We start from the raw sequence: 16,253 nt of genomic DNA on the forward strand, positions 1-16,253 counted from the left end.
GGGGTGACCCAATGCAAAGATCCTGAGGATCCATGTGGATCCATGCTTTTTAACCATGTTTTTGCACCATTGCAGCCCCAGGCAACAGTGGGTGCGTGCTTTTTTTGGGTGCAGGCTGTAGCCATGGACATGCTATGTGATCTGATGGTGAATTTGGGGTGACCCAATGCAAAGATCCTGAGGATCCATGTGGATCCATGCTTTTTAACCATGTTTTTGCACCATTGCAGCCCCAGGCAACAGTGGGTGCGTGATTTTTTGGGTGCAGGCTGTAGCCATGGACATGCTATGTGATCTGATGGTGAATTTGGGGTGACCCAATGCAAAGATCCTGAGGATCCATGTGGATCCATGCTTTTTAACCATGTTTTTGCACCATTGCAGCCCCAGGCAACAGTGGGTGCGTGCTTTTTTTGGGTGCAGGCTGTAGCCATGGACATGCTATGTGATCTGATGGTGAATTTGGGGTGACCCAATGCAAAGATCCTGAGAATCCCTGTGGATCCATGCTTTTTAACCACGTTTTTGCACCATTGCAGCCCCAGGCAACAGTGGGTGCGTGATTTTTTTGGTGCAGGCTGTAGCCATGGACATGCTATGTGATCTGATGGTGAATTTGGGGTGACCCAATGCAAAGATCCTGCGGATCCATGCTTTGTAACCACGTTTTTGCACCATTGCAGCCCCAGGCAACAGTGGGTGCTTGCTTTTTTTGGGTGCAGGCTGTAGCCATGGACATGCTATGTGATCTGATGGTGAATTTGGGGTGACCCAATGCAAAGTTCCTGAGAATCCCTGTGGATCCATGCTTTGTAACCACGTTTTTGCACCATTGCAGCCTCAGGCAACAGTGGGTGCTTGCTTTTTTTGGGTGCAGGCTGTAGCCATGGACATGCTATGTGATCTGATGGTGAATTTGGGGTGACCCAATGCAAAGATCCTGAGGATCCATGTTGATCTATGCTTTGTAACCACATTTTAAGTGGGGAGCGAAGGAAAAACAAAGAAGGGACATGAGAGGGGTGTGCAGAGAAGCAGCTGGCTAAGAATGCTGGAGAGGGATTTGGGGTGGGAGGAAAGAAAGGCAAAAGTTCCCCCCCAAGCCAGCCATCTCTCTCTCCCTCCCTCCCCCCTCCCTCTCCCTCCCCCCCTCTCTCCCTCTCCCTCCCCCCCTCTCCCTCTCCCTCCCCCACTCTCTCTCCCTCTCCCCCAGCAGCACCGGAGCACAGAGAGGAATTAGAAAGAACGGCACTCTGCTTGCCTGGAGGGGAGGGGCTTTCCCTGCTCTTTGTTCCGTTTGAGCAAACACAGCAACGAAACAGAGGAGGGTGGGCAGTAAGACCCTGAGGCAGAATGCAGGAAAGCTGCCACTTCCTCTTTTCAGGTTTCCCTTCTCGTGACTCGCGGTTTGACTTTTGCTTGATTTTTTGGCTCCAGGGACCACACATTCGCTCTATAACACGCACAGACATTTCCCCTTCCTTTTTAGGAGAAAAAATCTGCGTGTTATAGAGCGAAAAATACGGTAAATTGAGAAGTCACGGAGTGGAATGGATGCAGCAAATTAACGTGGCATTTGATGATACTATTCAAAAGGAGAAACATGTGTGGATCAGTATAGCTGAGCAAACTAAGGCTCCGTACAATTTTCCCTTGGGCATATTTTAAACAGAGCTTTACAAAATCCCCTCTTTTAAAGCTGCTAACATTGCCCGTTTCAGAATTCTCCCTTGTGCACCAAGATATGGAAAGCTCAGACTGCAGGATCGTGGTAAGAGGAATTAAAATATTAAAAGTGAAAACTGCACAATGCAAGATCTGAGCAACCTCTAAACAGGAACACAAATACTAGCGTCAACCCCAAATGAATAAATCGTCTTGAAGTTAATCTCATCTACATAAATGGTAAAATGCAGTGGCTAATAGTACAAACCTATGCATGTTTACTCAGAGGTAAATCCTACTGGATGCAGTGGGTTTAGGATTGCAGCCTAACTGAAGGAGTTATGACTCAGGCAGTCTACTGCTCAAATCTTGCCTCTGCCATGAATTTATTGGCTGTCCTGAACTCAGCAGGTATTAAAAGAAACCATGGTTTATTGAACAACTGTGGTTTATTGTGAGCCTAAGTGAGCCTTGGGATTGCATGCTTCCCTCGCCCCACATGTTTGGCGCTGGCAAAGCTACATTTTAGCATGTCACCCAAACTTTAAACCATAGTTAAGATTTACTACGATTTGACAAGTTCAGACGGCATAGCAAGAGACAGTAAAAAAAATGAAGAAGTGTGTGTGTGTGTGTGTCTGTAAGAGAGAGAGACAACCAATCGCAAGGCTTGCCTACAGCTTGGGACCTCAAAACACACCAATGGGGCAGCCTTAGGAAATCCTCTTTCAATCTCAGCCTCCCTAGTTAAACGGAAGGGTACACCGAAGCTTACCTGCTCAACTATTACTGCATTCCGCAGTGAGGTGCTCTCTTGAAGATGACACAGAAACTGTTTCATATCAGGCTTAAACTCACTGGAAACAGATACCTGCAAACAACGTCCAGACTGAGATATATTAGATTTATGAGTTGACCTCCAGCATAGTAAAAATGTCAGGGTTAACAATTACGAGGAGCTGGATTGAGAGAAGAGAATGTGGAAGGGGCCAGGCAGAAGACCACTCTACTTCCTGGCATCCCCCACCCAGCTTCTCCCAAGGGTTTGGGCAAGGGCTGCCCCACAGTTCTCCCAGGAGCTGCTGGCATGTGGTCCCCAGCCCATACTTCCTCCCTTCTTTTCTGTGGTAATCAATAAATAAGAACCACGAAGCTCCTGGTGCACTCAGAAGAAACATTACAATTTTAAAAACCTGGACTATTCAGCAGATATGCATTTCCATGGTGTAAAATAAATTAAAAACCCTGCAAAAGCTAGGGCACGGCTTCTCTGCCACCAACGATACCATCTGATGCCAGGCTACTTCAAAATCAAGGCAGGAGCAGTCTCAAACGCAGGCACTGCCACCTAGCTAAGAACTGCTGAATTCACCTCTGGAACAGGGATATGGCTCAACTATTTTGAACAGGGCTCTATAAACCTGCTTGCTCGCGGATCTTGCATGCCCAGCACAAGGATCCTCTTCCAGGTCTGACTTTTGCAGGAGCACGATGCTGAGGTTTTCTACATCCTGCCAAAGCTCAGCATGAGGGAAGGGCCTCTGCCTTCCTCCATAGAGAACTTGGGGGAGGAAAAGTCCTGCTGCTGCACTTCGACACAAGGCATCAGTGAGGTTCCATTGGAACCTCTTGCAAAACCCTGGAGTGAGCGAGAGGAAGCACCCCAAGTAGGAGCGACCATTTTTAGTTAGCAGGCAGGACATTTCAAAATGTGTTGCTTTCCGGCCTTAAGGATGGTATTCGTTGGATAGCCTTTCCGTGGAATATTTACAAAGACGTTACAGAGTTCCCACGGTTGTTATACTTATCAGAGAACAGAAAATGGGGGTGAGAGAAAGAAAAAGATCCACCTTACATGTCTCCTGTAGCATATTCTCTTAAGTCCATTTCTGGTCCTCATGATCACTGCATAGCGGCGTATGTTGTAACGGGTCTCTCTCTCCAGAGCGAGGACTTGTGAAATTACTTCTATCAGTTTATTATGGGGAATGGTATCGTAAGCTCCCGTGACATCAGCCTGAAAGAGGGGGGGGGAGAGAAGAAATTCCATTATTTTAAACTTTCAACCGTGCATCAGATATCATACAAAGCAAGGAAATTGCAGGGGGGGGGGGGCATTTGCTAACCGGTACAGATTTAGTCTGCAAAGGACAATGACAATATCACCAATAATGCATTTACGAACAGGATAGGCCACAGACTAAACTTCAGTGCAGGGAAAGGGAACAGAGGGAGGAAGAAAAGACAGGGATGAGGGTAGCAGAGGACAAACCTATATTCTGCTCAGTTAACACATGCTTAGCTTCAACAGGGGATGTGGACTGTAGATTTCAGGAGGGTTTTAATGGAAATTTCAACAAACTAGGGGTGAGCAGCTGAGAGGCAAGAGCCCTGTAACTGGAGTGGGGGATGGATACCTGTAAAACTTCCAAATCCTTGGTTGGAATCTGCACAGAACAGAGAAATTTGCCGGGTTCTGCAAAGGCTCCTTACTGCTGGAGTTTCTCTCTAAACTTTGCTTCGTACATGTTGCAGGTGGAGGACTCGCAGGTGAGAGAAAGCATGTGTGTGTGCATGAGAGACAATGCGAGTGTGTCCGTGTACGAGAGATAATGTGAGTGTGTTGAAGAGTGGACGAGACTATATGTGCCAATCAACAGCAGCCTTTTTGGGGTTGGCACGTTTCGGCACACCTTCTGTAACGCCCAACGTGACTGGTCTCCGCTGACTCAAGTTAACAACCCCTGAATTGACCTCAGTTCTGCACAGGGCAAAACTTGGAAGCCTAGTGTGAATTCTGTCTCAACCCAAGTATGAAACCAACTCCAGTTTAAAACTGTCCTTTCTTGAGATATTACAGAGCCCTATCCTTCCCTACAAAAAGGGACGCGGGTGGTGCTGTGGGTTACACCACAGAGCCTAGGACTTGCTGATCAGAAGGTCAGCCGTTTGAATCCCCGTGATGGGGTGAGCTCCCATTGCTCGGTCCCTGCTCCTGCCAACCTAGCAGTTCGAAAGCATGTCAAAGTGCAAGTAGATAAGTAGGTACCGCTCCGGCGGGAAGGTAAACGGTGTTTCCGTGCGCGGCTCTGGTTCACCAGAAGCAGCTTAGTCATGCTGGCCACATGACCCAGAAGCTGTACGCCGGCTCCCTCGGCCAATAAAGCGAGATGAGCGCCACAACCCCAGAGTCTGCCACGACTGGACAGGGGTCCCTTATCTTTCCCTACAGGTTTGATTACCTGGAGTGAAGAGAAAGAAGCAAACAGCTCGACACCAGCAGCGTTACAAAAGTGAGCAACTGGGGCCACAGACCCCGACTTATGAAATATTCCTGATTCCCAGTGCATGTTTATTCAGACCTACGTGCCATTAGGTTCAACAGAGCTTGGCCACAGTACTGCAGCCTTAAACAAAGAAAAATCCTCGGTTCTGTCCACTTTCAAGAAATGGAAAACAGCCAGGCCCAATGGAGACACTAAGCGTTACCTTCACAAAGTAGAATCTCGGCATTTCAGAGTTTGACTCTAAAACCTTCAAAACAAACTTCTTCCATATTGCGTAAGTATCATCTTTTCCAAACACAGAAGAGCCAAGCAAGATAGGGTTCTTGGTGCTTTCATAACTAAGGACACTAAATAAGTTTTTAAGTTGTTTGTTGAAGTACTGAACCTAGAAGAAAATTAAAGAGAGAGAGAAATTAGGGGGGCATTTCACAAAGGACAAAGCATTCTCATGCATGTCCAAGTTGACTGAACTCTTGGAAGAGAAGGCAACTAGCAGAGGGAGAAAATGAAGAGTTCTTGGAAAGGACGCATGCTGCATTTAAGAAGGATGTAGGAATAGGATTTAGCCTTGTTTAGGGAAGTTTCTAATGACTGATATTTTAATGTATTTTTAATCTCTTGTTGGAAGCCGCCCAAATATTATTATTATTTGGGGATGGGATTCAGACGAGGGCTACAAAGATGATAAACACAACACTTGCTCATTGAATGAACTTCACACTATGCAACTGTAAAATAAGAACCTTTTGGTCTCTGCTCTTTCTACAGAATGCTTCAGCACCTACAACATCATTCAGGTTGACCACGGGACGCAGCCCATTCGCTTTGGGGATGAACCGGAGTTTCGATGCCAGAGGGACACACTTTTTCTGCTGCAGAATTTCAATCTCCTCCTTTGATAAGGCACGAAGCTGCACTTTGGCCAGATGACTTCTAAAGTGGAAAGGAACATTATTCTTTTACAACAGACTACAAAGCAGATCACAAAATTACCCTCGAGTTTTGCTTCTGTACAATCAGTGCTATTTTCCAGAAAAAGAGGTGCCGGAACTCACCGTGAGCACCGCCATTGCTCTCCTACAATGGTAATGGCGCCCACTTGAGAGGTGCTGGAACTGAGTTCTGGTGAGTTCTGGCTGGGGGGGGGGGAAGCCCTGTATGAATTACTCTGTTGAGAACAGAGCTGTTCTCTGCTACTCTGTTGAGAACAGAGCCTGTCATCTGAGTATTCTTTGAAGTGGGTTATTTAGATTCTTTCAACCAACTGGAAATTGGGAAGCTGTGTGTCTTTGCTTGTCTTGGTAACACAGCAAGCCATGTGGTCTAACGTTAATACAGTGGTACCTCGGGTTAAGAACTGAATTTGTTCTGGAGGTCTGTTCTTAACCTGAAACTGTTCTTAACCTGAGGTGCCGCTTTAGCTAATGGGGCCTCCCGCTGCCGCCATCGTGCGATTTCTGTTCTCATCCTCAGGTAAAGTTCTTAACCCGAGGTACTACATCCGGGTTAGCGGAGTCTGCAACCTGAAGCGTTTGTAACCCGAGGTCCCGCTGTACAGTGGACCCTCCGGATACGAACTTAATTCATTCCGGGGGTCCGTGCGCAACCTGGAAAGTCCACAACGAGAGGCGCTGCTTCTGCGCATGCTGCGTTCGCAACGCGAAAGTTACGTTACTCAAAGGTAATGTAACCCAAGGTACCACTGTATTGAGGAGAGAGGGGCAAGACTACCCAGGACATCTGGATTTCCACTTTGTCTTCGTGAACAATGCTAGGACATAAATTTCATCAGAGAAACTTTGAAGCTCAGGTTCAATTAAAAAAACCAATGGCTCTTTGTGTGTGTCTGAGATGTGGTCTTGCAATAAAATGGCCCAATGTGCCAGGGGGCATGTCCCCATCTGCGCTTTCAGAGGGTTCTGGAAGGTGCTGTGGGTTGGGTGTACACACTAGAGTACGTCACACAAGTAGGATCCTGGCTCAACCACAATCCTCAAGTGGAGAAACTGTGTAGGGTGCGCTTGCTCGCACACCAGTATGAGCTTAGAGACCTTTGCAGTATCTCAATAATTGTGGATGATAGCACACCCATTTGGCACATCAGGGGCAGGAATAGCCTGTGACACCTCACACATATGCTCTCAACCTTTTTGGTACGCGTGGTTCATCTGACCTCGCCCACCCCCTCAAAACGGCAACACTCAAATCAGTGAGCTACATTTGAAAGGTTCAGAGTCCTAGACCTCGTCTGCACGACACATTTAAAGCACTATCCTACTGCTTTAAACAGTTGTTTATAATAATAATAATATAATAATAATTTATTATTTATACCCCGCCTATCTGGCTGGGTTTCCCCAGCCACTCTGGGCGGCTCCCAACCAAATATTAAAATCACAATATACCGCATTAAACATTAAAAACTTCCCATATTTATGTTGAATATGTAGTTTAACAGAGCAGAGAGTTGTTAGGAGACCGCCTAGCCTCCCTCGCAGAGAGGGACTGACTTTTTAACCACTCTGGGAACTGTAGCTCTGTGAGGGGAATAGGGATCCCTGAACAACTCCCAGCACCCTTAACAAACTACACTTCCCAGGATTCTCTGGGGGAAGCCATGATGGATTAAAGTGGCATAATATAATTAAATGTGCAGTGCAAATGGGACCCTCTTCAAATGGCATCTTCCGAGACGAAGGTATGGGAGACTGTACAAAGGGAGCACACATTCCCACCCCCCTCGCGCAGGATACGAATTACGGCACTTCAAGTAATAAATACCTAATGCCAATCCTCTGCAACTTCCTCCAAACAGCCTTTCTGAAGTAAAAAAGCATGTTCTTTTGAAACATTGTCTCCGTGATATAGAAGAAAGAGCGCAGCAGTTCTGCAACGAAGGAGTTCATCAGCCAGTACAGGAATTTGGACATCAGATCTTCACGGAAACGGTGTTCGGAGGCAGGAACAAAACACCTGAGTTCTATAAGCAGAATCACAGGTTTATTGACAATTAAGTCTAGAAAGAGCTTTCTAAAAAAAGTTGCCACCACGACCAAAGTACAGGCTACCATTTTACAAAGATGGGTTCCTCCCAAGTGAAAACACACAACTGGAAACCCCCACAGACATTTCTGCTGCGGCAACATTATAAGACAGGCACGGCAAGATCTGTCCACTCTCATATGCACACTTGGCCGTGTAGTAGGAATGCCAATTTCTTCCCTGGGAAGCACAGGATCTGGCAAGGGTGGCGGCGCAGACTTGTCTTCTGGGCCACGACACCATTTGAGTATCGCACACACAAAATCACACCATTCGGGCAAGCTTATTGAAATACTTGCAGGCCAGTAAATTCCGCAATGATCACTGCAGATGGTGACAGCAGCCACGGAATTAAAAGACGCCTGCTTCTTGGGAGAAAAGCAATGACAAACCTAGACAGCATCTTAAAAAGCAGAGACATCACCTTGCCAATAAAGGTCCGTATAGTAAAAGCTATGGTTTTCCCAGTAGTGATGTATGGAAGTGAGAGTTGGACCATAAAGAAGGCTGATCGCCAAAGAATGGATGCTTTTGAATTATGGTGCTGGAGGAGACTCTTGAGAGTCCCATGGACTGTAAGAAGATCAAACACATCCATTCTTAAGGAAATCAGCCCTGAGTGCTCACTGGAAGGACAGATCCTGAAGCTGAGGCTCCAATATTTTGGCCACCTCATGAGAAGAGAAGACTCCCTGGAAAAGACCCTGATGTTGGGAAAGATGGAGAAGGGGACGACAGAGGACGAGATGGTTGGACAGTGTTCTCGAAGCAACCAGCATGAGTTTGACCAAACTGCGGGAGGCAATGGAAGACAGGAGTGCCTGGCGTGCTCTGGTCCTTGGGGTCACGAAGAGTTGGACACAACGACTAAACAACAACAACAAATTCCGCAGACTTATTTACAAGGCTGAAATCCTATTCTGAGTAATTCTGGTTATAGCTGGTCTTGCTAAGAGAGTGCCATCACTATTTCCCCCCACTCCCAACTCTGGAACGCCTTGCCCTTAGAAATTCAGACTGCAGACACTCTGACAGCAAGTATTCTTGCTGGCTTTCAGATGGCAAGTATAAATAACCCTGTTCTCCCAGGCATTCTCAAAAAAACCCACTCTTTTGTTTTATTATCCTCAAGCTGCTGCTCTATTGCTTGTATTCATTAACTGGGTTGTTTAAAATCACAGAACTGTAGAGTTGGAAGGGACCACCAGGGTCATCCAGTCCAGCCCCCTGCAATGAAGGAATCTTTTGCCCAACGTGGGGCTCGAACCCACAACCCAAAGAGTCAGAGTCTTATGCTCTACCAACGGAGCTATCCAAACCAGGATGCATGGTTAAACTCTCTGCTCACTAACCACAAACTGAACCCAAGCTCTGCCACATTCTTTTGGGACTGTTTCCCAAAAGAATCCTCAACACTGGGAAGATACGATTGATTTCCAACTTCGTAGAATGATGATACTTTTTGCGGCCAAGCTAGCTTTGAGAACAATGGTTTGGTGGCCTTTTGACAGAGCCTACTCCACTGGGCTCAAGCCTAGCAAAGCATGTGTAAATTGGACAGGAAGGGACGTCTCATGGGTTATTTTAGTTCTACTCATCACTTTTTTCCAAAAGGACGTCCCACAAAATGCATCTGAATAAAACAGCATCATCAACGTCTCTCTCTCAGATAACAGAATTGTGCTGGGACGCAATGGATGGTTGCCCAACACATTACACTCCTAAATTACCAACTTCATTTATACACTTTGTGTATTGTTGTAGCGATAGCCAGCACTGAGTCCTTCCAGATGGTGCTGGACTGCAACTCCCATCAAATCCCTGGCCGTTGGCCATGCTTTCTGGGGCTGATGGGGGCTATATTCTAACACCACACAGAGAGCATTATGTAGGTCAGGGACGTCCAACTCCCAATAGACTGCGATCTACTCACACGATAAAAAGAACTGGCAGTGTGATCTATCCAAAGTTAAGCTTTTTTTAATGAAGCCAAAGTTCTGGAGCTTTTTTTAGGATAGGCAAAGTTGCCCCCCCCCTTTTTTGTAAGGAGATCTCTGAGGGGCCAGAAATCAGCCAGGATCTACCAGGAACATCCTGCGATCTACCAGTAGATCACAATCTACCTGTTGGACATGCCTGATATATGTTATCCCTACATTTCGCACTAGGTTGGAAATTATCCTGCTACGTTGACATGAGGAAGGACAGTCTAAAAACAAAGCCACTTTCAGGAAATGCTGCTTTCATTTTAATAACCACAGTCCATACCTTTGGTCAGACGAAGCCAAGCGCAATCGTTGACTCTCATTTTCCACATCAGCTCCCGTAACGAAAACGTGGAAAACTTCCCCAGAGAGATAAACTGCTTTACATTCTTGTAGAAGCGGCATTTGTTATGGTTAGAACCCCAGAGCCCAGCAGGGACCACTCTCTCCAGACAGCCCCTCACAAAAGTGTACACTTGCCAGTGGCTGCTATGTTGCTTAAGGAACACGGTGACGTCAGAACTGGGGGAGACTTGGGGAGCTCGCATTTCAGTTCCTTTCTGATGCAACTCAGCTTTTTCAAAGCTTCTACAGGAAGCACCTGAGAATGGACCCAAAACACCCGATATCCTTCTTGGGCAATTTTCTGTGGCGTTCGCCTGCCATGTCTTTGGCAAGCTTTGACCCTCTCGACAGACGTTTTGCTCGCAACTTCCTGGGCCAATTTTGTCCAACTCCCAAATGGGACAATTATTTCTTAACACTGTTAGGTAAGGACACTTTGTGTGGTTCCGCAACAGTTCCTGGAAGACGCCCCTCATCTGCCAGTAGCGTTTTGGAAGTCGCTTCTTCTTCCTATTGTAACCTGGAAGACTTGATTCGCCCGGCTGCTTTGGAATCTTGCTGTTCAAAAATATGGCTTCCACAAGCCGCCATCCGCCTGCCGGATAGCCCTTTAAGCGGTTCAGCACAAATGATTTAGGTAGACGCTCTTTCAGCTGCCGGCAAGAATACAAGAGGGAGCGCCTTTCAATCTGCACGGCAGGAGCAGAAATCCTATCAGAAAACTCCTGAGCTGGTTTGGATGTTCTTAGGCCTCTGTCTGTAGCAGAGGCGTTCACAAGCTTTACTGAGCAATAATCAGAAATGCTAGGTTCTACCTTTGGCACCGGAGTGTGAGGTTTTGTTTTGGTACTAGATCCACACAGCGTTTTGCTCTCCGTACTTCGTGCAGGACCACACGAAAAAACTTCTGGATTATCAGGAGCTGTGCAATCCGAGGTTTGTGCTCCAAGTTCACTTCTCTGAGCAACAGGCTTCACGAAAACTACCTGCTCCTCTGAAATTGGCCTTACACGCCCTCTAGATGCATCCCCGCCACCATCCAGAATTATTTGTTTTTTGCGTTCAGTGGGAACTGGGTTTCTTGTTTCTTCTCCCAGCCCCTCCTCCGTCTGCGTGGTTTTCTTTCTCTTAGCGCTAATTTCATAACAGTCCTCCCATTTCCTTTTACGAGGCGGCGCTGTTAAACACAGGCAGTGTTTGGGGCTTGGCTGGTCTTCTAGGTAGTCACTGGACCTTGTAACCAGTTCATTTGCTGTAGAGCTCAGCCTGGCAGCTCTCTGAACCTTCAAAGGCTGCTGGGAGTCACCGCCTACAGCTTCTTGTGATCTGCGCCATCTTTGCTTCCTAGAGTTCCCTTTCCCCCATTTTGCCTTTGCGAGGTATTTCCCACAAGGCCGAAGCCTTCCTCGCAGGTAGCTAGATAAGACGCTGGGTGCCGGCCTGGGATATCTCTGCCTGAAGAATGCAGGAGAGGTTTTTGCGCTTCTTAAAGCAAGTTCGTAGATGGGTTGGCCGCAAATTTGGTAACAGCAACTGGGAGGCACGAGCATGAAGAGAGAACAGTGTTCTAGTATGTACATCATGACATCATCTCCAACTCTGCTCAGGACTATTTCCCAGAGAACACTTTGGCGAATGGATTCTGTTGTGCTATTACGCTGGTAGCTGCAGATATTTGGCATGCAGGGAAGATGGCGGTTATTCTCGTTCAAGGGTCCGTAGCCAAACGCCAGGACATTCTTTTTCTTCTTTTCACAGATTCTCTGAACGACTCTTGCCACTACATCCTCCTGACTGGAAACCTGCAATGCAGGGGGGGGGGGGGGGAAAGGAACATTTTCATTAGCAAGTGCCTGAAAGAGCCAAACAAACTGGGTATTACTGTGTGGTAAAAGCTATGGTTTTCCCAGTAGTGATGTATGGAAGTGAGAGCTGGACCATAAAGAAGGCTGATCGCCGAAGAATCGATGCTTTTGAATTATGGTGCTGGAGGAGACTCTTGGGAGTCCCATGGACTGCAAGAAGATCAAACCTCTCCATTCTGAAGGAAATCAGCCCTGAGTGCTCACTGGAAGGACAGATCCTGAAGCTGAGGCTCCAATACTTTGGCCACCTCATGAGAAGAGAAGACTCCCTGGAAAAGACCCTGATGTTGGGAAAGATGGAGGGCACAAGGAGAAGAGGACGACAGAGGACAAGATGGTTGGACAGTGTTCTCGAAGCTACCAGCATGAGTTTGACCAAACTGCGGGAGGCAGTGGAAGACAGAAGTGCCTGGCGTGCTCTGGTCCATGGGGTCACGAAGAGTCGGACACGACTAAACGACTAAACAACAACAGTTCCGCAAGAGAAAACAGCCCCCCCCAATGCCGCCAACATGTGACTCGAGCACTCCACAGTGATGCCTGCTTGCACAATTTATATGGAGAAATTACTTAAGCTGAGCCTGCCAAACAGAAACTTGTTGGCATGGACTAGCAATGCACAATTCAAAGATATCAAAGGCTGTTTCACACAGACAAATATTTGAAGAAGGGAACTCACAACTGCAGAAAGTGAAGTGGCTTATATACCTTGAGACTGCATTCTGTGCAACATAATGCAGGTTGTGAAATGTATTGTAACCCAAATAAACTTTTTTTTGCGGGGAAGAGTCACTGTTTTTCTTTGCTATTGTGGTATGTATTTTTGTGTTTTTTATATTGCAAACCGCCCTGTGATCTTCAGATGCAAGGCGGTAAAGAAAATTTTAAAATGATGATACTAATGCCGACATGGCCATAGCTAATTGCTACTTCCGAGCATGTGAACATGCCTCCGAAGAGAGGCCTCTTGTAGATTATCAACTGTGTGGGTTGCATGTTTTTTTCTGCTGGGTCTCCCACAACATCTGCTGCGAGTCCAGGGCCGGATTTAGGTTTGATGAGGCCCTAAGCTACTGAAGGTAATGGGGCCCTTTATATGTCCAGCTGTCCTTTGTCAACAACAAATTGCCGCTGTTTTTGTGTTGAATATATGCTATATGGTAACTTATGGACCTAATAGGTATTTAAAGCCATTTGCACATAACAAAATATGTATTTTATCAAGGTAATTGTTGAACTGAAATACAATTAAGAAGAAGTATATTAATAGTGAAATACAGGCGGGGCCCATTACTTACATCATAGGAGCCTACACAACACAAAACTAAACACTGTTGCTGTATGTAGGTTTTATTTTATTTGTTTTTTTAATCATATTTTGGAAATGTACGTCCAGTTTTTTTTCTTCTTTTAATTTTTTTGGGGCCCCTAAGAGAGTGGGGCCCTAAGCTATAGCTTGTTTAGCGTATACGTAAATCCGGCACAAGAGGGACGCGGGGGGCGCTGTGGGTTAAACCACAGAGCCTAGGGCTTGCTGATCAGAAGATCGGCGGTTTGAATCCCTGCGATGGGGTGAGCACCCGTCGCTTGGTCCCTGCTCCTGCCAACCTAGCAGTTTGAAAGCATGTCAAAGTGCAAGTAGATAAATAGGTACCGCTCTGCTTTATTGGCCGAGGGAACCGGCGTACAGCTTCTGGGTCATGTGGCCAGCATGACTAAGCCGCTTCTGGCGAAGCCAGAGCAGCGCACGGAAACGCCATTTACCTTCCCGCCGGAGCTGTTCCTATTTCTCTACTTGCACTTTGACATGCCTTCGAACTGCTAGGTTGGCAGGAGCAGGGATCAAGCGACGGGAGCTCACCCCGTCAGGGGATTCGAACCGCCGACCTTCTGATCGGCAAGTCCTAGGCTCTGTGGTTTAACCCACAGCGCCAAGGGGTCCCTTTACCTTTACCTAAATCTGGCACTGTGCGGGGTCTTCAAGCTGAGGCCGCCCTGTTGGTTTTAAAAACCTGGTCCCTTTACAGTGGTACCTCGGGTTACATATGCTTCAGGTTACAGACGCTTCAGGTTACAGACTCCGCTAACCCAGAAATAGTGCTTCAGGTTAAGAACTTTGCTTCAGGATGAGAACAGAAATTGTGCTCCAGCGGTGCGGCGGCAGCAGAAGGCCCCATTAGCTAAAGTGGTGCTTCAGGTTAAGAACAGTTTCAGGTTAAGAACGGACCTCCAGAACAAATTAAGTAACCCGAGGTACCACTGTAATTGCTGGCATTATGCATTCCTTGTGCATAATGGGGCCTGGGAGAGCTTCCTGTGGTCCCCCTCGTCCCCAAGCAAAGAGGGGGAGCCCAGCCCCAGCAAGGAGCCAGCTGGTACCACAGCCCAGCCCGTTCTCGGGCCTGGCGGCCTCCCTCCCTCCCTCCTTACCTGCTGAAAGGTGAGCAGCGGAGGAGGAGCCCTGGCCCCGGCCGCCCGCCCCACGAGGCACCGCTCCACCAAGGCGCGGTAGTCTTTGGGGTCGCCGCCTTGCAGCAGAGGCTGAGGCGGGGCTCCCGGGGGAGCGGCCGCCTGCAGGCGCCGGACCAAGGCTTCCAGCGGCAGCAGCTCCGCGTAGCAGCTCCGCAGCAGCGCCCGCACCGCCCGGCAGCGCCGAGGAGGGCGCGCCATGAGGGAGCGCGAGGAAGAAGGCGCGCGAGGGGCGGCTCCGCGTGCTCGCCTCGCCCCGCCCCTCAAACGCGGGCCGCCAGCTGTTGCTGGACTACAACTCCCATCATCCTTAGGGAAGTTTGAGAAACACCTGCTTTGAGGGCATGGGAAATGCAGGCAAGCTTTGCGCTTTGGCGACGTTGTTTTGCAGCACCGCCCTCCCCCCCTTGTGATATGCACTGAGCGGTTTTGTTGCATCTGGCTTTTGTACTGGCTTTGTTTTATTCATTTCTCGATCCTAGTCAGGGCTGGGTTTAGGTTAGATGAGGCCCTAAGCTACTGAAGGCAATGGGGCCCTTTATATATCCAGCTGTCCTTTGTCAACAACAAATTGCCGCTGTTTTTGTGTGTTGAATATATGCCAAATGGTAATTTATGGACCTAATAGGTATCTAAACCCTTGTGCACATAACAAAATATGTATTTGATCAAAGTAATTGTTGAATTGAAGTACAATTAAGGAGTATATTAATAGTGAAATGCAACCCTATATATAGAAATGAGCAAACCAGTGATATTTTAGGGAGCAGACTAGCAGGCAGGGCCCATTACTTACATCATATGAGCCTACACAACACAAAATACTGTTGCTGTGTTTTATTTTATTTGCTTTTTATCTTATATTTTGGAAATGTACACCAAGTTTTTTTAAAAAAAAAAAATTCTGGGCCCCCAAGAGAGTGGGACTCTAAGCTATAGCTTGTTTAGCTTATACATAAATCCGGCACTGACCCAGTACAATATTGGATTTGTTTTATTCATTTCCAACCTTGGCTTTTCCATTTGCCCGGGAAGGTGGGGGACTCTGCTGCACAGCTGCTCTTTTTTAGAAACAAATTAGTGCTGTGTTTTGCATTATTTTTTTTAAAAGGGAAGACATCATAGGGTTGGGGACGGACGGACCACGAGGTCATTTAGCCCAGGTGATGGCAGAGGACCTTGCAGTCTCTCTCAGAAGTCAACTTCCAATCTTCTAAAGGCAGAATACACCATGACATTAGCGTACATCACCTCAGCCTATGCGAAAGGAACAAACTCCCTGGCTCCATCCTCTACTAACTTGCATCATCCATATACTTGCAAGTCATAATTACACGGACGTCAGGGAATTCACCACCTCTTCACAGCAATGACATTGGACAAACACCAGCAAGCAGATTCTTTGGGGTGGCTTTCCCTTTGGTTTGGGGATCAGTGGTTCCACTTACCTCCCCCTTCACACTCCCACTGCCTGCTTCCCTCACGTCCAGAAGGCAGAACCTCAGTAACAGTTCAGCCTCAACTTGCTCCTACCTCGCAAGCATGGGAAACGGAATGGCCAACAATGGAGAAGCAAGATTCTTGATGGCTACATG

At 47.3% G+C, this 16,253-nt stretch overlaps 1 protein-coding gene across 9 annotated transcripts in view; it reads right to left on the reverse strand.

Annotated features, from left to right (window-relative positions):
* TERT (telomerase reverse transcriptase) overlaps nucleotides 1-14,899 on the reverse strand; it is a 65,339-nt gene extending 50,440 nt beyond the window's left edge. For 4 of the 9 annotated variants that reach the window (XM_077933397.1, XM_077933395.1, XM_077933396.1 and 1 more), the window contains exons 1-7: nucleotides 14,620-14,896; nucleotides 10,263-12,126; nucleotides 7,734-7,932; nucleotides 5,696-5,885; nucleotides 5,155-5,337; nucleotides 3,521-3,682; nucleotides 2,441-2,554 (exon numbers count right to left, since the gene is read on the reverse strand). In XM_077933397.1, the coding sequence (XP_077789523.1) occupies nucleotides 2,441-2,554; nucleotides 3,521-3,682; nucleotides 5,155-5,337; nucleotides 5,696-5,885; nucleotides 7,734-7,932; nucleotides 10,263-12,126; nucleotides 14,620-14,859 (2,952 nt within the window). In that variant the 5' untranslated portion in view covers nucleotides 14,860-14,896. Of the gene's footprint in view, nucleotides 1-2,440; nucleotides 2,555-3,520; nucleotides 3,683-5,154; nucleotides 5,338-5,695; nucleotides 5,886-7,733; nucleotides 7,933-10,262; nucleotides 12,127-14,619 lie in introns of all 9 variants that reach the window. The other 5 variants (XM_077933401.1, XM_077933400.1, XM_077933399.1 and 2 more) reach the window with 4 other exon arrangements.
* Between the last annotated feature and the right edge of the window lie 1,354 nt (nucleotides 14,900-16,253).

This window comes from Podarcis muralis, chromosome 8 (genome assembly GCF_964188315.1).
Source record: "Podarcis muralis chromosome 8, rPodMur119.hap1.1, whole genome shotgun sequence".
Classification (NCBI taxonomy): Eukaryota; Metazoa; Chordata; class Lepidosauria; order Squamata; family Lacertidae; genus Podarcis; species Podarcis muralis.